Consider the following 24,373-nt stretch of genomic DNA (forward strand, 5'->3'; position numbering starts at 1 on the left):
ACTCACACACCACCGTACTGTCTGTATACAGCATGCTATAATAGAGAAGGTATGTAGTGTTGATATGTTTGGCAGTGCGCGCACGCCCTTTACTTTGTGTCAGTCGGGGGCTTCTTGATGCAACGAGGCTACGGAGGACTGTAGTGTAAAGCGGATCACACACCAAGAAAAGAGAGAGAGAGTGAGCGCGAGAGAGAGAGAGAGAGAGAGAGAGAGAGAGAGAGAGACGAGGCAGAGTAGAGTTGTGGAGGGAGGTGGAGAGAGGGAAAGCGCCAGAGATATTTAATTAGTTTTGTAAGTAGGCTAAGTTTTGCTGTCTGATTGAACTTCTGTCCCCTTAAAAATTCTCAAGCAAACAAAAATATAAGTGCCAGCACATCAATCGAGATAAAAGGTGGACTATTGTTGTGGTAAAATGCTTAATTGCGAGCACATGCATTAATCTAATTTAAAGAAGAAAGGGCAACGAAGATTTTGGAAGCAAGGTAAGGGCAATACCTTCTGTCTCAGAATTTTTTGAGTTGGCAAATTAAAAATGCAAATAAATCTAGGTATTTAAATTGTATTATTTTTTCGTTGTTTTTATGGTAGGGGTGGTGGAAGGCGGGTTCCTCCACCCTCTCCAAAACTCATAGTCTAGACTACTTAAAGACTTGAGGATTTTTCTCCTGTCCTTCCATTTCACAATTTTCACAATCTGTGTTTTTATGTCCACTTCTAAGCCCGTTTTGTTTCTTCTGTTTTAACATTTTAATTTAAAGTTATCCCAGTTTTGGCCGAAGTAGCCTAAAACTGGCTCGATCAGGAGTCCTTTAGAATAACCTATGAATTGCATTGTGTTAAGTTTATGAATTAACATTTTATACAAATTGTTTGCGCCTCTTTAGCCATAATTTAGCCTTGCATTGCCATCCACCATTAAATTAAATTGTTGAAAAGATTAGTCTAACAAAGACACGTTGGAAAAATCATACAACAGGTAAGCTTTCTCATTACGATGGGCTTCAGAACCAGTCTAGTGTTGAGAAAATACTTATCATTGACAAATAATACTTCGGTTTTTCATTTTTTCTGGGACGCATACGATTACACGTATTATTTAGTATTTTGTTGGCCACCCGTATTTTGTGCTTCCTCCGTCCGTGCTGCGCGAAGAGATCTGATGTTTGTATGTAGCCAAGGCTGCTACACATTTGGTAGTTTACAAAGAATGTTCAGAATGTGTTTTTTTACTTGTAATTGCCGCCCATATGGAAAAAGTACATTGAGTTCTATATCATTGCCAAAAAAACATCGTAATACGCGTAGCCTCCTGCTTTGCAGGAGTTTACATGTCTGTCAGTGGTGTGGCCCGTAGAGCAGCATTTAATTACTGAATATATGTAAACAAACACTGTAGACATTCGTTCTGGACCGTGTCGCGGGTCATATTTAGTGGCTCCCAGTGCAAATGCAGAGAACAACTGTTTGCTTACTTGGTACGTAACGAAGCATATCTATTCAAAAATGCATCTTCACGTTTAAATTCTCAGAACAGTTCTGACAGCTCGACAGTTCTTCGAAACGATATTCACTCGAAATGAATGTTGCGAAATACCTGAGCAATTGCAGCCACGGGCAGCGTAAAAGACACTTCTGCCAAGAGAGCAAATCGCAACAGCATGCATTCACACATGCATAGGCTACTTTATTATTTTAAAATGTTTGACTCCAAAAGACTGTGTGCTTTCTATGATTCTTAAAAATCTTGGCCATCGAGGTACTGGCAAGTATCCGGTAGCCTAGCAATAAACTCTGATTGATTTCATAGAACCCGTGAGGTTTAAGTTTAAGCTACTTTATTTTATGTTACCCAGCAAAGCGCTATGTAGGCTATACAAACACTGATAAAGGTCACGATTTTATGTAGTCTAACCTTCTTGAAAATCAAATACTGGCGAATATTTCACAAACCCCGGTTTCTGGATGTGGAGGGTTCTCCGTCCCTGGATGTACATTGTGGTTTAAATTCCTGTGCTTTCCGTTCGATCCCAAGCCAAATACTAATATTCAGCAATGATCATACGGTGCTTAACTGCTGAACATTTGTGGCGCACTGAATGGTTCGTTTTCTCCCTACTTCATGTCTTGATTATTGATTAATTAGGCCAAAACACTTAGTCTGGATTGTCATTGGTTCAAAGACGGTCTGATTGAAGCGTTTGATTGAAGGAATAAAAAGTGCACAAACGCAGGCATATACACGTGCACACACACACACACACACTTCTGGTGTCGTTTGAGTAGTAAACTGGTGGTAGCTGGATTAGAAGTAGGGTTTCATCTGAAATGATATTGGCATATTGAATTCAGAATGTCTGTGCTACTTTTAGTAAGAGGGGGGTGCTCTCATGTTTCGTAGGTTTTGCCAAAGCTCTGCTTCATGAGCTGAGGACAAGGCTGAGGTGAAATAAGCGTGGAAATTATTTTTGTGTCTGCAAATTTCTGTTTATTATAAAACCAACAAATTGTAATTCATTTTCAGCCAATAATAACTGCATTACTATCAATTAAATATGTAATGTCTTAACACTAGGCCGTCACAGTAGTAATACACAGTATTTAAGTAAATACCAAATTATTGCCTCCAACTTGTAGTTAGCATATTTCTACTGTTTGTATTAAACTATTATATTTATTTTATTGCCTTTTGACAAAAATATAATACAAAGATTTGATTGCCGTTTACCGCATTTTGGACTTGCTTTCTTTGACTGCTTTCAGCGTAATTGGAATGTCTCCTGAAATGTCTTAATTCTGCAGCCACAGGGTTATTGATTGTAGCCTCTGTCACTGTCAGTGGAAGCAGCTTCCCGTTCCTGTTGTTTTTCTGGGTGGTAAATTCAGTTATATGGTGGGCGTTCGGAATGGCTCTCATTAAAGCTGGCCACCACTGCTGTGGTCCGTGCTGTCATGAAGGACTCAGTTTGTTGGGTCTGTTGGCATGATCAGTGCTGAGGAAAGGGGAGGAGAGGAGGAGGCGGGCTTCTTTGGTGGTAGTCTAGAAAAATGCATGGAATACTATGTCCATAATGCTGGAGGAATATATTTGGCCCAGGCCCTTTGGAAATGGCCCATTGGAATGCACTCACAAGTTCAATGGACAGTGAGAGAGAGAGAGAGTGTGTGTGTGTGTGTGTGTTGTAGGGGGGTGTGAGCAGGAGAGAAAAAAGTGTATGTGTGTGGCAGTGTGACAAAGAGCAAGAGAGAGAGATAATGTGTGTGTGTGAGAGAGAGAGCACACCCATGTATGTGTGTTTTTATTTCTGTGGTTGAGTTGGCAGAGGCGGCCAAACCTTTGCTCTTCCAAGTCAGTGGCATGTTCCCATGTCCGGAACCCAGGAGACAGCGTTGCCAAGCTGGCTCGGCCTCTGCTTTGGTATCCCCCTGGTGAAAGCAGTGCCAACTGGCCCTGTCCTTGCTGTCAAACCCAAACCACACAACGTAGTCCACCAGGAGAGATATGGGCAAGGTTCAGGCGGAAGGAGCTGAAATTATTAATAGTACACTTTTGTCTTTGTGCTGCGCCAATAATCTTCATTGTTTGTGAAAACCCAGACACACGGCACCATGTGATGTAGAGGTTAGAGTGATAGACTTGACAGTCGAGCATGTTGTTTTGGTACAATGCCGTTGGGTAGATGGGTTACACAGTATTTTCTGTTGAAGCAACAACTGCGTGTACTACACAGTCATCACTGAGGTGATGGTGTGACTGACTGACTCCCTCATTTTGAAGGCGATGGTGTTCTTAACTGACTGACAGACTTGAAAGCGATGTGACTGACTGATGTTATTGACTGTTACAGACTCTCTCTTTTTGAAGTGGGCGGTGTTCCTGACTGAAGGACCTCTCTGTCTCAGCAGGTGCCCACACGTTCGACTGCTCGGGCCAAACTGGTGCACTGCCGCTGCCTCAGGGCACCTCCACCCTCCCTCCCTGGGCTGAGAGCTGCAGCCCCATGCACACGGACCCCCCTCCCTCTGTCGGGTGACGCTGGTGGAAGGACGCAGGGATGAGCAGCAACGGGGCAGGGAAGGCGCCGTCACCACCGGCCGAAGCTGAGCCCCCCGCCGAAACCCCGAGAAGGGGGAGGGGGCGGCCTCGCAAGCCGCAGCAGGTCAGAGCCTCACCGCACCCGTGCCCTCACCGGACAGATATGGTTAGATGAGTCTTGGTGGAGTCACTGTTTCGATTGCCTTGGAAAATCAGACCAGGCCATAGGGCAATGTTGTTCAAGCAACGCTGAGCAATAAATGTAACATTTGCGGACGGAGTGTAGCACAGTGGGTAAGGGACTGGGCTTGTAACCGAAAGGTCGCAGGTTCGATTCCCGGGTAAGGACACTGCCGTTGTACCCTTGAGCAAGGTACTTAACTGGAATTGCTTCAGTATATATCCAGCTGTATAAATTGATACAATGTAAAATGCTATGTAAAAGTTGTGTAAGTCGCTCTGGATAAGAGCGTCTGCTAAATGCCTGTAATGTAATGTAACATGCAACAGGGACTGACTATACATACATCAAATGTTGTTTGTTGGCTTCTTTATTGATTTCAATGATATGGTCTTTATATGTAACTCTGGAGCTCTTCTTCACACATACACACTCACGCATCGCTGAATGCACGCTCATACACATGCAGAAATGCCCTTCATTTCTCTCTCTTTGTCAGTTGTAGAAACTGTATCATTAAAAAGTACCCTCTGTACAATTGTAGCATTGAAATGAAAAGGTCTGATTTTGATCATGCTTCTTCCAAGGAGCCCACTGGCCCCCCGACCCCAAAGAGACCCAGGGGACGGCCCCGGGGGAGCAAGAATAAGGGCCCTCGCGCCGTAACCAAGGTGAGAGCAACCACACCGCGCCACTGCAGTCACACAGAGCTTCTGCTCTTACTGTCCTTAGCAGGCTCCTGTTATATGTGCGGTTCTGTCTCCTGCTCACAAAGTAAAGCGTTCACTCAGTATGTACACTTATTCATTTTGATTGTTTCAAATACTCCGTGAATGCATGGGGCTAGAGGAAGCACGTGGGCCTTACAAGGGAGAACACAGACGCATTGAGCTCACTGTTCACTCACTCTCCCTCTCTTACACATTCACTCATGCTCTTTCATGTTCTCCCTTTCATTGTCTCTCTCACTCAATCACTCTCTCTTTCGCACACACTCACTATCTCCCTCTCATTCTCTCTCTCACTCTTTCAGAAAGCAGAGCCGGTTGGGGAGAAGAGGCCCCGGGGAAGACCAAGAAAGTGGGTGAGTAGATGAGCGAGCATGCATCCACGCGCACGCACACACACACTTGCGCACACACACACATGCACACATACACACATGCACACACGCATGCACACGCACACACACATGCAGACACATGCATGTGCACACACACACACGTACACACACACACCCACACTCACACACGTACACACACCTTGGCCAGAGGTGCCTGATTCACCCAGAGAGCAGAGAACAGGAAGCAGGTAGTCTGGCCACCCTGGGAGAGAGAGGGCAGCGAGGGCCTACCTCAGCCACCTTGAGCTCCTCTGGTGCAGCGTGCTGTGGGCAGACAGGCAGGCCACAGACGCAGCAGGGGCAGTGTGGGAAAGGGGACGGATTCCGTTGTTCTTGTGTGGGTTGGGGAGACGGGGGGGTCGTCAGCACGCTGACAGGTTCACATGAGAGAGCTCTTACTCTGACCACCCCATAGACTCAAGTGAAGGGGGTCAGCACTTTTTCCTCTCCCCACTTCCCCCTTCCCCCTCCCCTCGCCATGTGCTTTGAATTTGTCCAGCGCAGGTTGTGGGACATCACTCACAGCCCAGTGAGGGAGGTGGGTCAGTATGGTTGGAGGGACATCAGGAAGTTATTAGCGCCCACAAAGGCAATTTCCTCCCACAATCCTTTGCTGGCAGTGTCCAGCTTGATGTCCCTGGGCCAAAAATCTAAATTTTTCACCTTGATCTGTGTTTTTGTTTTGCCCCCCCAGCCAAACATGCATGCACAAGTGAATACATGTACACACATCCTAATACATGCTTTGTTTCTTTATGTCATGGATTTCTCTTGCAGTGTTCATACCTCTCTATTTTTCACAGTCCCTGTGCCCATTTAAAAATGAACATAAATCAGCTTATATCATGCCCAGATCCACAATCTCCCCTTCTAATCATATCTGAGTCATTCATTTTGTATTTGGGCAAATTCCTTGAGAAGGCATCACAACAATGAAGTACAATACTGAACCTTAGCCAACTAGATGGGTCCTAACAGGACCATAAATAGTTAAAAGTTACATATATTTTGGCAAAATTAAAGTATTGACAATGTGATATTAAGCAAAAAAAAAAAAAAAGTTGTTAAAGAGATGCACATATATATGCATTTATCAACCCATGGGAGTGAGGTTAGAAAAGTTGGTGGTGTGAGGTCTGCACCCATGGAGTCCCATTCCTCCCTCCTCCTGCCCCCATGCTTCTGTGCTGCTGTAAGCGGCTTCTGCTGGCTCTGGAGGCGGGAATGTGCTGCAGCGTGCTGCAGGGGTGTCTGGGTAATGGCCTGGGCTGGCCACACCGAGCAGTGGGGAGGAGGAAATGTGTTTGATTACAGGAGGAAGCGCGTCTGCTGGGGCCCGCATTCCAAAGATACCACACACAATAGAAAGACAGAGAGGGGGGAGAGAGGGAGGAGGATAGCTGGGCGGGAGAGAGTGAGAAAGAGGGGGAAAGCAAGGAGAGAGAGAGAGAGAGAGAGAGAGAGAGAGAGGGGCAAGGAGGAGGGGGCAAGCAGTCAGCATTCACAAATCAGACCAGAGAGTGGGGGAGGGACAAGGAGCCAGGAGCATAAAACCATTGGGTGTCTAGAGGTGGGGGTTGTGCCTACTGTAGACTGGAATAGTGCTAAAAAGGTCAATGTTTGTTTGGACAAGGTGCATGTTTTTGCTTTAAACAAACATTTTTTTTTTTTTTTCGGAATTTTCTCGTTATTTATTTGTCATAATAGCAAGTGTAACTACTTTCTACAAGTGATAGGCAGTTGAAATTAATAGTTTTTTTTTTGTTCATTTGAAAATGAAATATTAACACTCTATACATTTTTTTTTAAATATTGCAAATTTAAAAAAAAAAGAAAAACGAATCATTTGAAAGTGCCCTTCTATATTCCGTTTAGAGAAAGCCTGTCCAATGCGCAGTGGCAGTGCATTGTGTGAATGTGTGAGGCTGTGAGCTCCCGGGCTTGCCTGGGAGAGTCTGGTGCATGTGCTGGCCTCTGCTAGGCTATGGCCACCCAGGCTGGACCGCGGCGTGGCGCTCATGTACTGGAGTTGGGCCGTCTCCCTTCTCCCTGCTTGAATGTGCCATTGGCTCCCAGCCAACAGCCCTGCTTCGGTTCCTCTCTGCTCTGAAATGTCTGCCAGATGGAATTCAACTCCGACGGCCACCCCACCCCCCTCCTGCTCTCTCCTCTCTCCTCTGCTCCCTCTTCTTCTCTTCTCTGCTTGCTGCCCTCTCCTTACTTCTCTGTGCGCTCTCCTCTCCTAACCCCTAATTGTGCTCTCACCTCTTCTCACACCTTCTCTCCTTTTGATTTTTTTCTCTCCTCTCTTGCCCCTTCCTCTTCCTTCTACTCCCCTCTTGTTGCGCTCTCTCCTCTTCTCCCATACTCTCCTTTCCTCCCCTCCCCCTCCCCTGCTTCTCTTCTCTCTGCTTGTAACCTTTGCCCCTCTCCTTTACTCACTTTATATTCACAAAGTTATCGACTAGGCCTTGTCCTTTTTCTGTTTTTCTTCAGTGGAAAGGCAGTTATTTATTAACTTCTGTGAGTGACATCACTGACAACAATGAGGATTCAGAAGTCTGGTATTTTAGTTAAGTCTGGTATTTAAGGAACTTATTAACCATTAATACTCTGCATTTCACTTTGTCAATTATATGGTAAAGGAGAGACATCAGAAGCAGAGCTAACCTTTGGTTAGATGACTTGCCAAGAGTTCTACAAATAGAGATACAACAAACAGACATCTAGAACAAAGACAAAGCTCTTACTTTAGCTAATTTAAGGTGATTATATTCCAGTCTACTAAATTAATGCCTCTCCTTCGCTCATCCTGCCTGTCCTGATAGTGCATTTCCCAATCTCTGTGGCAGTATGGCTCTTTTACTATATTCCTCATCTCCTCTTGCTCTCTGGGGACAGTGTCGCTGCATGCCACTTGGCTGCTGTGCTGTTTTCGGAGGCTTGTCTTGCTTTTATGAATGGACAGCCTCTCTCTGACTCACTTTCTTCTGTAGCAGCAGTCAATTGCCAGTCAACTGTGTCCCCTCCCCCTCCCCCTGTCCCTCCCACTCCCCGCAGTAAGCCCGCCCCTATGGCGCAGCAGCTGTTTGCCAGAGGGGGATGAGCCTGTGGTTGTTTACAGTCTCGTAAACAGGCCTGCTGTCTGCAAGCGCCCTGAGCGCATAAACCGAGGGACGTCCCTCGAGTGATTTTGGGACAGTCTGGACCTCTGACCTGCTGAAGGATTAAAAAGATCATGTCTAGATCATGAATCTCAGAAGCATCGCAGAGGTTGACCTCATTGTCTTGTTTCGTGTGACTTGGGAGAATTTTGAAGGGCACTGCAGGTGCCCGTTGCAGTCAGTCCAAGTTGTAGTTTCTCAAGGCCAGGAAGCACCCCTGGGTCAGACCCAGAATGTGTATTGACTGATACCCCATGATGCTTTTCACTTGGGAAGATTGGCAGAAAGAGGTGGCTTCAAGAGTGGTGGCACCTGACTGCTTTTGGCTTGTGCAAAAAGTGTGCAACTAACTGATATTCAGAAAACACCACTTGAATTGGGCACACATTTTCAAGATGTATCGCAAACCTGCTACACAATATAACGGTGAAGTTTCTTAGAAGAGGATTTTAAAGCCATGGCCCAACATACATGCTGATTTTTGCTCCTGTTGTTCCTGTTTTATTTGGTTTAATGGAACCATTTTGGTTTTATGTGACCTTTACATCCTTGAAGTAGAGAAATATGTTGTAGAGGTGTGTTTAAGGTATAAGGTGTGTAGGTATAATATTCCATGAGCTTCAAAACCTTGGGACGAATGGCTTGACGAGTGTTTCTGATTAGTCAGGTGTGTTTAGTTGCTTCCTTAGTGCAGGTATAAGAGAGCATTCAGTATCCAGTGTTGATTTGAGGCTTTAGATTGCCTTTGGGGTCTGTTATTGGTATTTGTAAAAGTAAGGACCAGAGTTATGCCAGTACACATCAAGGAGGCCGAGAAATAAGAAAAACAGTCAAAGATATAGGCCAAACCATAGGCCTACCAAAATCAACTGTTTGGAACATAATTAAAAAGAAAGAGGGAATTTGTGTACTTGGGAATTTTAAAGGGCCTGGTAAGCCAAGGAAGACCTCTACAGTTGATGACCAAATAATTGTAACCATAATGAAGGAAAACCCCGAAACACCTGTCCGACAGATCAGAAAACTCTTCAGGAGGCAGACGTGGATGTGTCAGTGACTACTGTCTTAAAAGACTTGAAGAACACAACTACAAAGGCTACACTGCAAGATGCAAACCACTAGTTAGCTGCAAAAACAGGAAGGTCAGGTTATAGTTTACTAAGAAGTACTTAAAAGACCATACAGAGTTCTGGAAAAAGGCCACATGTCAATTGTTTGATTTTAAATCTAAAAATGTGGAGTTCCGAGCCAAATCAAGAAAAAATACTTCTTTGTCCAAAATGTTATTGAGCTTACTGTATGTGTGTATATTTAACATTAAGAAAAACCATGTAAACAGCCATAGAAAAGATTATCTGTTAATCGGTATAGCATTAGCACATATATCCCAGGAGATGGAACTTGCATATCCTGGCGTTATTAACATGTTATGGAACCCTGCAAGAAGCATTGTCGTGATTCTTTTTTTTTCTTTTTTTTTGCAGCCGCAGAAAGTGGTTGAAGAAAAAGGAGGGCAGGTAAGAAAGTATCCTTGCCTGCTTGAGTTCAGCTCAGCTGTGAAGCACAGTGCTGCTCAGAGCTCCAGTCCTCTGTGTGGAACATTCAGTCCCCTTCTGTCTCCTTAGAAACACCACTGTTAGGGCTGTGGGGGTACAGACGAGAGCTGGTTTCTGGCAGAACCCAGTGTTACCGGCGTCGTACTCAAGGCCTTTGGCCCAGTTGTAAATTGTTTGGTGAAGACAATGCATTGCACAGAGGTGGAAAATCCAGGTCCAACAATTACAAATCCCCCCAGTATTTTGTTCCAATCATCTGGATGTGCTAATTAGTATAATTCTTCAACCAGAAGGTAGAACTAATTTGTGAAATCAGTTGGATGGACAAACACAAGGCAGGACTTTTAATTTCTGACCGCTGGACTTTCCACCTCAGGCATTGCATCTGCAAGGATCTTGTTCATCAGACACAAGTGCTTTGCTAGTGAGGCAGGTACTGTAACATCTCTTAGCTGCGTATGTGGAGATTCAAGAAGAGCAGTCACAATGGAGGAGCGGCTTAGGCTACTTGAAAAGTGGTAAAAGTTGTACAAACCACACGAAGAAGAGATGAGGTTAAATCAGGGATTCTGGTCTGTTCATTGTAAAACATACATTACATTAAATACACAAGTAGCAATAACAGCAGACAAACAAATGAACAATCAATGCCTAGGTTCCTGCACTTAGTGTAAATCCAGCAATGGCCTTTGACCAATCTGGTCTTCTACAGCGAGACAGCCCTCCCTCATTAATTATACAAAGGTTTGCTCTCCTCTGTTCTGTATGAGGTCCAGGACACTGTGCCCATGGTGGTGGAGATGAACAGCCGAGGTTTGAGTTCACCTCTAGGTGTGGCCTGGCCTAGAAATACATTGCTATTTTACAGTGTGGCTCCTGTTGTTTAGGTGTTTGCTGGCGAGGTTGTGGGAGATAAAGTGTGGTGTTGTTCTGATGCCTGAAGCTACAGCTTCCATAGAAATGTTGTTGCCAGCAAAGAGTGAACCAATAAGAAGAAAAGGAATCATGCCAAAACAAGTTAATGGGTGGTGATCTATATAGGCGTTAGGTTTAAAACAGAGAGGAATTTGCTTGTGACGATTTGCTGTCTGCGTTTCCTAGGCAGAAAATGTGATGGCAGAATCTACAACAGTAACAGTAAACTTTAACCTTGTCTTGTTTTTACTCAAAACCCCCAACCATTTTATTTTACCAGTAATTGCACAAATCGTCCGTACTGGCGTCTGTGAACAACAGTCTGAGACCGTTATTAATGTCTACTTACTCAGAAGTTGGGTGGCTTTGTTGCATTTGTGAGAAATGTACGTTTCAACCGTAAGTTCTGTTAGTCATTTTAACCCTTTCGTTTCGTGTCATAGAGAAATAAGTTGTCTCACTGATAGAAAAGTAGACCATTCCAGACGATACCACACTGCCTTGTTTGCTGTCGGTTCCTGTCTGTTCCTGTTTACTGTGGTCTCCCCAGCAGAGCAGAACATATTGTGCTTTGACAGAGTTCCCTCTTCTGGTGAAAAAACAAAACTGCATGTCAGTTCAGTCATTCCATTCTAACTTGGAAATACATATCAAATACTTCCCTGGAACCAGAGACTAATGAAAAGGAACAGAGTAGTAATGAAGAACTTAATTTGTTTCCCACCAGAGACATTGCTGTGGTATTTATCTTCAGTAAGTGAGCTGAATGTGTAGAACACTAATAGTGTTTGCCACATACTTTAGTTCTATAATAAATTCTGGCAGTTTCATTGATGACAGTGATAGTGCTTTGATAACCTTAAAATGCACATATTTATATTAATTATATGCACACAGCTTGCCCTTATTGAATATTGCCTTGATTGCTTACAGTTTAATATATTATTATTTTATGCAGAGGTGTGTTTATTGAAGAGTGCCTTAATCATAGTTGAAATAGCAATGCCCTATGTCCTGTTATGTGGCAGTGAATACTCAACCTTTTTTTGGTCTTACTGGAGAAACAAAAGAAGTGTGTTTCTGTTGTCTACAGGCCATCATATTTGCCTCCGTCTACCTGTTCACCAAAGAACAAAGAAAATGGTTTACCAAAAGAGCAACTTGATCTCATTTGTTAAAGCCTAGCTCTGGTCTGAATGTCTGTTGTAAGGGAGACAATCAAAGAAGCAATCTAGTTACCATGGCTGTTACTTCGTTGAAGAAATATGAAGCTTCTAGTGTGCTAGTTTTTTTTTCCCTTCCTTTGCTGCCAAGCCTTCTTCCACTGAAACCAAAAGAAACCAAAAAGAACATCTTCAACTGTCAGGCTGACCACGTCTCTCACTTTCGTTGGAGTTTGAGCCGCAGGTGAGAGTAGGGTGGTAACAGAGAAAGGGGAGGATGAGTAAGGATTGACGAAACCAGATTCAACCGTCCTCTTCTCTCTTCTCAGTTTCACACGTACATGAATTTCCTTGAAAGGTGGGGAGGGAATCCCCTCAGTTCTGGGGTAGGTCTGGCATGCCAACTCATAATTATATAGTATTCATCCATGTCACTGCAGGCTTGTTTGAACAATCTGTAATGCACTGCACACATTTGGAAATATACATATCTATTTTATTTTAACTTTGGGAATTGAGGTAAAATACTTTATTCAAGGGATTCAGCAATAGAGTAAAGCAGACATATTTGTTATCATTTGCATAAGCCCTTATCCACTGAAGGTCACACAAATTACAATTAATATATTATACCTTTATACCCCTGGAGTTTAATCATTTTTATTATATATAACAGCTGTGTGGTTCCTAGAAGCCAAACCTTAATCCTGCCTACAATCAATCAGGGTGCGAAACCACTGTACTATACTGCTGCCACAGATCCACTTTCAGACAATTAGGCTTAAAGTAATTACTGTACGTCATTTTTGCCTATAAGAGAAAGAACATGAATATCCTTCCTTATGGATATCAGCTCCATACTCCCCAGTGCTGCAAGTGCTGTTTTCAGATATCCTGCCTAAATATTGGTACTTTACACATCCTCCTTGTTGGAACCAGTGTACTGACTGACTGAGCCTTATGTCTCAATCCAAAGGAACTATATGTCATCCCGGTACAAACAGAACAAACTAGAATGTATCTAGTCACTAAATGTACACATCAAATGTTTGAGCAACCTACATGGTCCAGGACTATTATCTGAATATCTTCAACAACCAAAAAAAGGTTCTGCAATTCTAAATTATGAGCAGGGGTCACTTGTGTCTACTTGAATTTAGGATACTAGCTTTAACAGGATAATTTTATACAATGCAATCAAGTGTCCACTGACAGTCTGCTCTCAGCTGGTGCTTTTGTGATGTGGTACCGTTGCCATAGCTATTTGCATTGCGCTTCCAGGAAGGTACAGCATCTGACTCTGAGCTGTATTGACATCACTTCCTGTGTATTCCTGATGCTTAACCCCAATGGTCTTGACCACAAATGCCGTCAGCAGTGATGTCTGCCTCGCTCGCCCTCCGTTTCCCCAATTCATGGTATTACCAACCATTTACACGACTATCGTCCTGGCAACCAGTACTATTTGTAAGCACAGCAACTAACGCAGTCATGCAATTATGTAAGTGTGGTTAAGTGTTGTTACTGTGTCTTGGTTCTGATGTAGTAACCTGTCTATAGGTCTATCTTTGTCTGTTCAGTAATATTACTGCTAGTAATACAATAATTATTCATAAAATACTTTAAATATGAAGGTGCTGATTGCTCTTTTCCAAGAACAAAAACATATATGCATATAAGTTGCACCATAAAGTGAGTTAAAGTTATAGAAAATAGTTTAATACAAAATACAAATCTGTTATTTCTAACGAGCACAAAAGTTAGCCACGCTAACAATGTGGTAACCAGTGTAAGGAGGCATAGACTTGTATTGTCTGTACACTGTGTAATACTGCATAGTTGCTAAGACATGTAAATAGGACATTTCAGTAGTCAAAAATGAAGGAGTGGGTTTTTGTTAAAATATAGGTCTGCCTGTGGTGCTGTTACTTTGACACTGGCAGTTGGTCCTGAGAATTTTAATTTCATGCTTTTTGCAGAGCAAGGTACTTTACCTCAGTTGCTTAGGTAAAACACTAAGAATTTTTTGTCACGCAAGTCAGGGACATGTACTTAGTAAAAGAATACTTTTGTACTTGATTTGGCCAAAAGTTTTCTTTCATGGGAAATTCCCTGGGTGTTCCCCTGCTTCTACAGTATGTCTTATCCCTGTCTATGATGGTCTGGCATAGTCATTTTTAATAGAGCTTGCTCATTTAAATACCCTTTTTATGTCTTTCTGAACTTTGAAGCTATCAAACTAGCCTATTTAAAATAGGCTTTTATTGAATCTCGTCACAGGAAAGTAAGATTAAAAGCAGTGTTTTCAAGCAAACGTGTTGAATAGATTTTAAAGGCAGGATGGGATTAATAGTGTAAGTCTGTAGAATGAAATAATAGAATCGAACAACTTCCCATAGATGTCCTTATTTGGCAGCGTAATATAATGGTCTGTGAATGGGACTCTTAATCCATAGGTTGCAGAATTGATACCCAGGTAGAGCACTGCTGTTTAACCCTCAAGCACAGTACTTAACCTGAATTTCTTCAGTGTATACTCAACTGCATAAATGGCTACCTGCACTTTAATGATGGGTCAAGTGGCAGTCACTTAAGTGCCATGTGCCAGTGAGGCCACTTGTTTTTATTTATTGTAATGCATGTTAACTCTCAGAAATGATCATGAAAATACTGAGCCTGGCTATGAAGCTGAACGCATGAAGAGCAAAAGAGATAACCAAGCTAACTGAATCATAGTCATACATCATAGGAAATTGTAGTTACATTCAGTGTCCCAATTTGGTGGAAGACCTCAACGAGCACACAGACTGCCAGATGGAATGCATGCATGCATGCACACGCACGCACACCCACACACACATAGACACACACACACACACACACACGCACACACACACACACACACACACACACACGCACACACACATATAAAGAGGAGGCAGGTGCAGGCTGTCAAGGCAGAGGAGTTAGTGGATGGGGAGAAATACCCTGCCTCTTATCTGAAAGGATTTGGAAGTCCAAGGCCACCCCTGTTCTTCCAAAGCCTTAGGGGGTGGGGACTTGGGGGGGTAATGGTTTTGTGGTGCATTTGTATTCTCCCAGACTTCCTGCGGTCAGATCTGTTACTTCCCCTGCAGCTAGCCAACCCCATCTGCCCTCCTGTACACACAAGCCCCCCACACATTCACAACTCACAACCCCCCCCACCCCACCCCCCGTACACACAAATGTCCTCAAATTCACAACTAGCTACTGGTCCTGCACACACACATGCACACCACTCCCTCACATTCACAGCCAAGTCCACCTGCTTCCGCTTCCCCTTAAGTCTACAAATAAGTGAGGAAGCTTGACCCTCAGGCTAATTACAGTCAATCAATGACAGTGATGAAATGTCTCAGGGGGAAGTTCCACACCACACTCAGTTTTCATTTTTATTCACAAACGAATGTTGCCATTTCAGTCCAGATCAGATCTGAGTATCTGTGAGCCACTGGTGGAGAGTTTATGTAAAAGGAGGGGATACTGTGTGCTCTATTTCTCTTTCTCGGTTCCTTTTTTCTGTATCTCTCTTTTCTCTTTCTCAGTCTCTCACATGCTCTCTCTCTCTTGCGTGCTCTCTCTCTCTCTCTCTCTCTCTCTCTCTCTCTCCCTCCTTCTCTCTGCCTCTCTGTGGAGCTGGCAGGCAGTGTGGGAACTGTGGGCAGCCTCTGTGGACATATACACCGCCACACATATGTGCTCCGGTGTCAAAAGTGTGGAGCGGATGGAGGGGGGACAACAATGTGGGTGAGACCTGGATCCAGGCCAAGCCCAGTGCAACTGAACTTTAGTGGCTTTTCAGCACTGTACATTTTAGTGCTGCCAGCAGGTCCATAGGATGAACACATGAATGTGTGTGTTTGTGTTGAGATGGTGTGAGTCTGTGAATGCGCTCATGCAGTGTAAGTGAATGGTAAACCAATTCTGGATACACTCAAGAGCAGGATTCCTCTTACCGTTCAAAGAACAACTCAGTAATTAATAAGGGATTAGTATGTGCTACAACTTGTTCCAACTAAAAGATAGCACAAGTCAACAGTTACTAAGAATTAGTACGTGCCGTGCTATATTTTGTCTGTGTCCTGTACATTTATCTGTGAACCTCAGTGCTGAGGATACAGTTAATCTGGAACACTTCCTGCTGGAGGAGTCCTTTGTAAATGTGGATGTATTGCTCCGGGGGGGTGGTGGAGGACTGGAATGAATAAGAACACAAGTGGCAGAAATAAATCTAAGGGCTCATGGCTGAGCTGATAGGAGAGGGGGGACAGGGGGGGGCGCATCACTAACACATGAGGTAATAGGGGAGACAAGAGGGCAGGGAGGCGGGGAGCAGGAAGAAGCAATTTGGAGGGGTTGGGGGGTGACTGAAAGGGCACCCTGTTCCACAGCTGGCGGAAACATCCGTCTGTAAGCCTGCTGGAGCACCACACTCCTGACTGTTCCCCTCACACCCTTCTGTACGCTGTTCTTCTGTCCTTCACACTGTCCCATTCTAAACACTCCTCTTCCATCCTACAGGATCCGAGTAGTGTGGGTTTATTTGTATTCGCAATTGCAAGATGAAATTGTTTCATAAGTCTTCACTTTGCATTATTGTGCATGATGTCATTATCTTAGTCTATTTGACAATATTACTGTGTAAGAAGAATGAGAGTGAAACAGAGAGTGGTAGACAGACGCTGGAAGACAGAGAACTAACTGTTTCTCCCTCCAGCAGGGTGAAGCGGAGGAGGCGATGGAGGGTCCCTCTCAGGCTCCGCCCCCTGAAGAAGGAGAGTAGGCTCCACGGCCCACACCTACCTCACTGGCTGGGTGGCAGCAGGCAGGAGGGAAGCCCTGCACCCAGTGAGCCATGAAGATTGCAAAACAGGAAAATAATAGTTTCTCTCCTTTTTTGGCTTATTTTTACATGCAAAACAAAAGATTATATCAAAAAAAAAGCTGCCACTGCCAAGGTAGGCCTCTGCCTGCTACCGCTGTGGGGCAGTCAAAATGGCTGACGACCGTCAGCCACTGTCCTTTTCTACTCCCTTAATCCCCATACCTTTTACTGTTTAAAACTGTGTTTCTCATTTGTTTCAGTGTATACTGTAGAAGCAAAAGGTATTTTTGTATAATCAAAAAACTATCAAATGTACTGTTTACTTACTATGTTTGCAGGGCAGCTGCCGCACTGAATCATAGGAATGAGAATCTTGCTTTGTCTCGACCCTGTTTTGCCCGTATTGCATTTCAGCAAGGGCTGGGTTGAGGTTTCAGGGGCCCAACATGTTGGCACTTCTGTATCTGTTTCTATAAATGACCAGTGTGCTCTTAAGCCTCATGCTCCCCACTAGCTGATGCCATCCCAGCTCTGGCAGAGAGAAAGAACAGTCTTTTGGCATCCGGCCCAATATGCCAACAATTATCCACAAACCTTGAGTCCACTTTCACAATGTTAACTGAGGCAATTGGAACAGGATCTTCCTTCGTGTGTGTGTGTGTGTGTGTGTGTGTGTGTGCATGTATGCATCCTGGTGTGCTTGAGTGTGTGTGCTCATTTGCGTGTGTGAATAGACAGGGTGTGTCTGGTACGCTGTTCCTAGAGCCATGTCCCTCTTTGATGAGATCACATTGGCGGGTGCTCCATATTGGGTGGGCTGGTGGGGGAGCGGATGGCTCCTCTCATCAGGAATTTGGCATGGGTGTTCTCTGTCCTCAGAGCTCACTCACATCATCTCATACCACATGACTTAAACAGGGGTCACGACCCCCTTGACCTCAATCACAGGGAACCTGCACTTGAAATTATATTCCCCCCAGTTGGGAATTGAATAGGAGAATATGTTTTATTACCAAATTCAGACAGATAACACAATCACTGCCAGCATTCTTCTGTTCTTCTGTGCATATGTTTACCAGTTCACTTTTTACATGACCTCTCACCTCGTTCAGGTACTCGTTTGTACTCATTCAAATTTCAGGTATTTTTGCATAAATATTTTGCTTTACTATAATAATCATTCAGGATCATATCTCATTGTATTCAGTCACAGTATACGTTTTGTGATATGTGTGTATTATTTTCAAATATTGTTTGCAAGTCTTGATGTAACAGATCACACAAAAACCTCAGTACAGGGGTACCATGAGGTCCTGGCCCCCCCTGACCTCCCATTCTACCTCAGCCACAGCAAGGATCGGAGAGGAGCGCACTGATACATCCCCAAACACACAAACGCACAGACACACACAGCTACTACTCAGAATAGGACATGGTTCTCTACACATTTACCTGCCATCCCGGACAAGACCCCCAGAGCAGTCACAGTGCACTCCATTCAGACTCACATGTACGGCTGTTCCATCTTCTCCTATCTAAATTCAGCATTTGTGACTCTAGTAGAGATTCTGCTTTTAAAAAATTATTGTATCTTGTATTATAAATAATTTCGTGGTCATGCTTTTACTTACCAAGGCATTGATGCTGCGGATATGTGTTAAGTGCTGTTAATGTGACAGTTTGCCAGTGCAAAGTATATGACTGTTAATATGTCTGCAATTACGATGCCATTATATCAATGTCCTTGTGGAACATGAGTCAAACTAGCCCTATCTAGGGCAATTAGAGCCAGAAGTTGCTGTTGCCATGACTACATGGGTGACAGGGACAGCACCGACTTTGTTGTATTCTAAAGGCAATGAGTGTGACATGACACAAATGAGTGAATGAGGATGGGGAAAGATCAGTTGTCAAGGACAATGTGCAGGTGTTTAGGCTCTCTTAAGAGAGTCTAGTCCCAATGGCAGTCTGCATGTTTTAGTAAAGCAATTGGGAAAATAAGGCCAAAATCAACATATGCTTAGACTCATGTAAGACTCTTGTAAGATCCACCTCTGCAATTAGAGGGTGTGCATTTTACAAAATGAAATCCAGGTCAAATTATTTTGGTTTTGACTTGACTTCTGGTCATTTCTAGGGCCATTTTAAAGACATTATTTTTTTTTGAGCTGTTTGGCTGGTGAAATCTGAAAGCTATGGCTGGAGTGGCTGGGTTCCTGGCCAAGCTTAAGTTGGATGGTTGGTGTCAGGTGGTTTTGGAGAATACGGGCACCATGGTGAAACCCTGCCCCCTATTCAGACTCCTGTTCAGAGTGATGTTCTGTCATTTAGGAGGGTTTTGTCTGTGCGGTCCTGGAGCTCCATGTTGTGAGGGTTTATGGGAAGGTTTTGAGAAGTGAAGAGGGGGGTTGTCAGTTGTATATGTAAGTGCTTGTATCAGGGTCTTTTAGCATAGATGGGCCTCTCTGTTTTCCGGCCTTCCCACCTGTAGAAATCGATATTCATTTTTCAAATAGCTTTCCAGTTCTAATCTGTTTTTATTATCTGCCTTTTGTGGGAGCATCTGGTCCCCGCTTTCTCCGTACCGGTTCCTTGTATTCTCTTAAATGTCCACTCTTTTGAGTTCCACTCCACAAAATTGTCTTTCCTTTGCTTACCTCCCTTCAAAATATGAATTTTATATTTGTGTGATAGGTCGTGCTGCATTTTATAAGTAAATGAGATTTGAAATGCAGAGATATACCTTAGATTAAATTGTCAGATGCCAATGTAAAATAAGATGGCATAAATTAAATAATCTAGTTTTATCTTTAACTTAAAGAGGCTTCTAAGTTACCTGTGATGGTTTTGGGCTGGGTTGTGTGGAGACAGGGGACAGCTCAGTACCCATGATGCCATTTATGTTATAAAGGCTTGCATGTAATAGTCATTCATGCAATTGACTTTTGGAGGAATAGTATAGAGAATACTTTGGGGTTTTTTATTTTCCCTCTGGCTACCATGCTAATTTGAATGGCACGTGTCCTCCTTCAGGTGTTCATTGAAAAAAGTTCCATTCCAAGATAAAGTTGCTGTGAATGGAATGGAATGGTTAGAAATGCATTTCTTTAATTTCACAGCCAAAAAAATCTACATTTATCAATTCAAAAACAATATATTAAAAAAACTTTTATAATGCTTACCAAAAAATGTTCATTTGATTTGACGGCATATTGCCTTAAGTATTCATAAACTGAACAAGTACTTGAGTATTCCAGTAGTGTGCAGAAAAGATGCTATATTAGTTAGCTTCTCTTTCATTCTTTTTCCCTATTTTTTTTTCTTTCACGGAGTAGTCTTTTCTGACTGACATTCATTTTCAGGTGCTGATGTGACTCTCTTTTATGGTTCGTACTGTAGTTGTGAAGGTCAGTGTGTATAAAGATACCATTGGCTGCTATAACTCACTCAGACATGCTCAAGGATCACTAGGCGCCTCAGGGACAAACGTACTGCTTTACAGATCTGGTCAGTTTTGGTACAGACTTTCAGTTTCTGTAGTTCACATAAACATCTCTAACTGTGTACTGGATACCCTCATCTGGGGTTCCAGTCAACTGCTCTTGAAGGGCTTGTGCAGTGTCCCTGTGTCCTTCAGGCTGGTTTATGAGAATTCATTTTCCAACAGTGTACCACCAGAGGACACTGTGCTCAGCAGGTTCCCTTGTTAAAAAATTGTGATTGAAACTGTTCATTTTAATCAGCTTTACAGTTTTGTAGTCTCACATTTGGAGGTGAGAATTATGGTCACTTACTAGCACTCAATAGAGCTTTACTCCATATCTGCCACCATCTGGATAGCTCTTCTCTCTCTCTCTCTCTCTCTCTCTCTGTTTGTATGTGGTGTGTGTGTGCATGTGTGTGTTCAAGGTTATCAAGAAACCATGTGCTTTTCAAATGTCCCTCTTCATGTAAAGGTTTTTAAGACCCTTGGAGACTTTTTGTTATTATTATTTTAAGGGGATTTTTATTTGCCTTGGTTTTCATCTCTGTTTCATTGCAGAGAAATTAAAGGGTTTGTCAGTCTTTTAATTGCTTTGATTTGATGTTTTCAGCCCACTTCTTTTATGGTGGGCAGACAGTGGCCTCTGTTGGACATTTGCTGTAAGTACAGGGTTTTAACTCTTATCCCTCAGGAGGACATTTTCACGCCTCTTTAATGATGACAGTTGTTTTGTTCCTGTTTTGGTGTGCTTTCATTTTGTTAAGAGAGAAAAATCATCCTATTAGTTATAATGCCCTTAAGTGTGTTTTTTATGTCTTACTGAAAAACTCGGTGCTAATCTATCATATAACTTGAAAAAGCTTTGCATGTGATTCAAAGTCCTCAAAGTTTGCCATGAGATGAGGTCAGTAAAATCATGCTGGGCTTCAGGGCATGTATCCATGAGATAAACATGTGATAATTCAGCTACTATAGACTGGTTGGGCTACTGAACTGTGCTTCCTGACTTTGAAAGCAAATACTGTATTTTTCTGTCACAGAAAAACTACTGCACAGCTTTCCAATCAAATGAGTGATTGCTAGATTAAGATACACTTTCTCAGATGATCAAAGAGAAACCTTGAATTAAGACTTGATTTACTTGCCAAAGCTTGAACAGTACTCATTCTCATCATGTATTATGGGTTTCATTATATCTGTCTCAGAAAAATAGTTCTCCCTGTTGGAAGTGGACTCAGTTACATGTACTACTGTTTCAATTGTGTCAGCACCATGAGAGTTCCGGCATGTTTGCCACTACTTTAGTTATTCATTTTCTTTTCATCTTGTAATTCTCAAATTTTGGGCATCTTCAGGTAAATGCATACATACCAATTGTGGCATTGATGTAAGCGCTATGTTTGAGGCTGGGCCAGGCTGAAAGCGAAAGAGAGAAGAGAGAGAGTCCCATTGTAGGTCCTCTGGCATTGCAGTCAACATGCAGTGAGTGTAATACGTGTAGATATGAAACCTTTAAGGACTGTGCCCTTGTGTGCCCTCTGTTTAACTTTGCGTGAACTCATCACTCATGCTCCCTGATTATTTTCCATAGATTGCTCTAGGATTTTCCCTGGGCAAATACAGGCAGTGGTATCATTCAAAGGCATCTATAATTACTTCCTAAAAACTGCCAGCAGTTCACCATTATTAAATACATTTTAATTTGATCTTTAAATCAATGATCAGTTTATGGGAAAAGTAAGTGAACATTCAAAATGTGAACCCGAAGAAAGCGTTTGGCATTTGGAAAAAGTTTGTCCTGCCAATTCACAGCAAGCCTTGCACGCAGACTCTCACATTGATCATCATGGAATGTCCCAGAAAATGTTTTCCCTGGGTTTTTAAAGGTGCCTTCGCCACTGCTTTCAGAAAGGGCAGATGCAGTGCAGTGTAGGGCAGAGTCCTTCCTCATCGTCACCAGACCATGCTTACGACCGCTGTAGATCCTGTGGACTACCTCTAAAACAGGGGTGCACTGAACCCCCTCTGCTCCCCTAGTGCTGTCCTCCACACTGCTCTTCTCAAGTGCTGGGTGTACCCATCCCACAGAAATAATCTTCCTTTCTGATGCTTTTGTGTGCCAGCTAGCTATTCATGCAACAAAGAACATGGGAAAAGGTGCCTTACCTCTCATTCCATACTGTTAACCAGGGGAAATTGCAAAGTAATAGGGAGAGGCCTTATGCATAAATGCTTCAGAATTCATATGATTGTACATCCCCTCACAGTCATTTGCAGATTATAATTCTCTCAATGCACTGACCAAGCATCGAACAGCCATGATGACTCATCCTCCACTGATAAGTGAGTGGCCACTGGAGAGTCTTGATCAGTCAGGATCTAGCCCTTCAGTGGCCATGCTTTCCTGTATAGTGAGGGGTTGTGCAGCTATTGGCATCCTGGTAGGAAGGTCATGACTATGCATAGAATAGCTGCCTGGCATCTTTGAACCAAATTCAAGAGCATTGCAAGTCAATTTAAATGTGATTTTTTAATGTTTATTTTTCTGTCATGAATTTGGACCTACTCGATATGGCCAAGATTGGTCTGCATCCACGTGTTGGCTCTCAGTGAGTACACATCCTGTCTATCCATTCTTAAATTTATGTCTGGCATCAGTGTAAAATGTTCTCAACCAGTGGGTGGATGTTGTGTTGCCATCCTGCCTGTGGAGGGCAGTACAGCAAACATCCCCTCAGGAAGACAAGCACTAGGAAGGCAGGGCAGTGCACCTCTGTAGATCGAAGCCACGACCGCATACTTCTTCTCTTAATACCTCAGCAATGTCAGGATACTCATCTATTTATACTGCCAGTGGTGGCCTGTGAGCCAGCAGGAGCAGCACAAGAATTGAGATATATATTTTGGGAGATGATTTTATGTGCGCGTTCCTGACTGGCTGCAATGCCTTGTTTTATAATGAAGATTTTTTTTATAAGAAATATTGTTATTTGTTTTTATGACTTGTGTTACAATTCATGAATTCTAAGCCTTTTTAGTATGACAGCTCTGTATGGTAAAAATATATTACTTTCTATGATTTTGTTCCTTAGTGTATCTTTACTTGAACTCATGACATTTAACCCTTTTTATTTGATTTGTTCCATTTTGTCTCTTTAACACTTAAAGAAAATGTCTTGTTTCTCTATATGAATGGCTATTTTTCTGTCCACATTAAAAATATTACTTATTGCAAAATGTTTATTTGTTTTCATTTTTTATATCTCAGATATTGTACTTTGCACATCAATAGAAAATGTAGACCGTCCACAATAATGACTACTGTACACAGCCCAGAGAGCTCTCATTTTATTCAGTCCACAAAATTAACATTTCAGAAAGTAAATGCAGCAGGGCTGACCTCCTCTTTCTCTCTCTTTCTCTCTCTCTCACACACTCACACACAATTAACACACCACACGAGCATATGCCACCCTCTGCCTCACAACGACAAGTGTACTCATAAAAAGGTGCAATCACACATACACACACGCACACACACATGCCTACCACAGTTTGCTACAACATGCATACACTCGCACATGCAGGCAGTTGTGGACAGATTCAATGTTCACTCTATCTCACTACAAATATGCACATTTTGGAGTGAGAGATTCCAAGCTTTAAGGTGAAATATGAATGTGTGGATTTACCACTTGAACCAATTATGGAGCACAGTGTGTGCACAGTGTTCTTCCACTCAAATGGAAGAACACTCTTGGACTCAAATTATAGGCCTTTCAGACTTATTCCTATTAAGCTGTTGCTTTAAACTTTTATTGCACTTAACTCTTAACAATTTGCATCTTTTGATTTAAGCCTGCTCTCCAGTTTTGATTTCCAAA

General features: G+C 42.9%; 1 protein-coding gene across 4 annotated transcripts; it reads left to right on the top strand.

The window, feature by feature from the left end:
* si:ch211-161c3.6 (high mobility group AT-hook 2b) lies at nucleotides 1-23,726 on the top strand. 4 transcript variants are annotated; one of them, XM_064298229.1, is made up of 6 exons: nucleotides 1-49; nucleotides 3,907-4,160; nucleotides 4,805-4,888; nucleotides 5,251-5,301; nucleotides 9,989-10,021; nucleotides 16,898-23,726. In XM_064298229.1, the coding sequence occupies exons 2-6, from the start codon at nucleotides 4,056-4,058 to the stop codon at nucleotides 16,961-16,963; spliced, it is 339 nt and encodes a 112-aa protein (XP_064154299.1). In that variant the 5' UTR covers nucleotides 1-49; nucleotides 3,907-4,055; the 3' UTR covers nucleotides 16,964-23,726. The 4 variants fall into 4 exon arrangements, with proteins under 4 accessions (XP_064154299.1, XP_064154298.1, XP_064154297.1 ...); XM_064298228.1 differs by lacking the exon at nucleotides 1-49 and adding an exon at nucleotides 56-485 and having other exon boundaries at nucleotides 3,904-4,160; XM_064298227.1 differs by lacking the exon at nucleotides 1-49 and adding an exon at nucleotides 56-485.
* The last annotated feature ends 647 nt before the right edge of the window (nucleotides 23,727-24,373 follow it).

Source organism: Anguilla rostrata, chromosome 11, assembly GCF_018555375.3.
Source record: "Anguilla rostrata isolate EN2019 chromosome 11, ASM1855537v3, whole genome shotgun sequence".
In the NCBI taxonomy this organism is placed as follows: domain Eukaryota; kingdom Metazoa; phylum Chordata; class Actinopteri; order Anguilliformes; family Anguillidae; genus Anguilla; species Anguilla rostrata.

Excerpts from the sequence above, each read along its gene's own strand:
- si:ch211-161c3.6 (XM_064298229.1), top strand. The coding sequence starts at position 4,056 with ATGAGCAGCAACGGGGCAGGGAAGGCGCCGTCACCACCGGCCGAAGCT. Across the intron at positions 4,161-4,804 it reads GGCCTCGCAAGCCGCAGCAG|GAGCCCACTGGCCCCCCGAC; the intron begins GTCAGAGCCTCA and ends GCTTCTTCCAAG. Across the intron at positions 4,889-5,250 it reads GCCCTCGCGCCGTAACCAAG|AAAGCAGAGCCGGTTGGGGA; the intron begins GTGAGAGCAACC and ends TCACTCTTTCAG.